The sequence below is a fragment of the Cynoglossus semilaevis genome, unplaced genomic scaffold (genome assembly GCF_000523025.1).
Source record: "Cynoglossus semilaevis isolate Cse_v1.0 unplaced genomic scaffold, Cse_v1.0 C18956994, whole genome shotgun sequence".
Taxonomy (NCBI): Eukaryota; Metazoa; Chordata; class Actinopteri; order Pleuronectiformes; family Cynoglossidae; genus Cynoglossus; species Cynoglossus semilaevis.
In genome coordinates this window covers 1-658 of record NW_007589954.1, presented here as the reverse complement: position 1 = coordinate 658, position 658 = coordinate 1, and the positions used below count along the sequence as shown (strand labels likewise).

Sequence of the window (658 nt, the reverse complement as noted above, 5' to 3'; positions counted from 1 at the left end):
TTATTTATTTTTTCTTCAGAATTTGCTGACTGAATGCGTCTCTCCTTGTTTGGATGAAATCGGTGTCGTCAGCGTCACAGCCTCTGCAGGAAGTCCTGCTTATATCTGTAAAATGTTCAGGTAAGTTCTCAGGACACTGCACTTTTATTGATCCCCACTTCCTTTGGAAACTGGATCAACTCAATACTGCTGCTGATTGTGTGTATGTGTTGGTGTGACACAGGATCGTGGAGGAGGGCCTGTCTTATCGTTTCCACGCCTCTTGGCCATTTGTGCTGCAGATTCTGGCCTGTTTTTACAGAGTGGCAGGAAAGAAGGCTCACGCTGTCATGACTAAGGTACAGTCGCACGACTTTGTTGAAAAGACACGTTCAGTCCATTAGTTGAGGAGGTAAATGTTGACTCTGGGCTGTTGTCTTCTGATCAGTCCCTGCAGTCTCTGGCCGACCTGCGTGCCACGCCTCATTTTCCCTTCACTGGAGAGTTGGACCTCGCCATCGGAGCAGCTGTGGAGAGCATGGGACCGGAGCTGGTGCTGGCTGCCATTCCACTCAACATCACTGGCATGAAGTAAGAGCAAAGACTCTTTTCTTTATCAGCTGCCATCATGTGACATCAACCAGGTTCAACTGATTTTTTTATTTTAATTTTTTTTTAC

At 46.7% G+C, this 658-nt stretch overlaps 1 protein-coding gene across 1 annotated transcript; it reads left to right on the top strand.

Annotated features, from left to right (window-relative positions):
- Positions 1-22: 22 nt before the first annotated feature.
- On the top strand, positions 23-589 carry LOC103399548 (RRP12-like protein). The gene is made up of 3 exons (XM_008338223.2): positions 23-120; positions 224-338; positions 428-589. Exons 1-3 carry the CDS (start codon positions 113-115, stop codon positions 572-574), a joined length of 270 nt encoding a protein of 89 aa, XP_008336445.2. The 5' UTR covers positions 23-112; the 3' UTR covers positions 575-589.
- Positions 590-658: the final 69 nt, after the last annotated feature.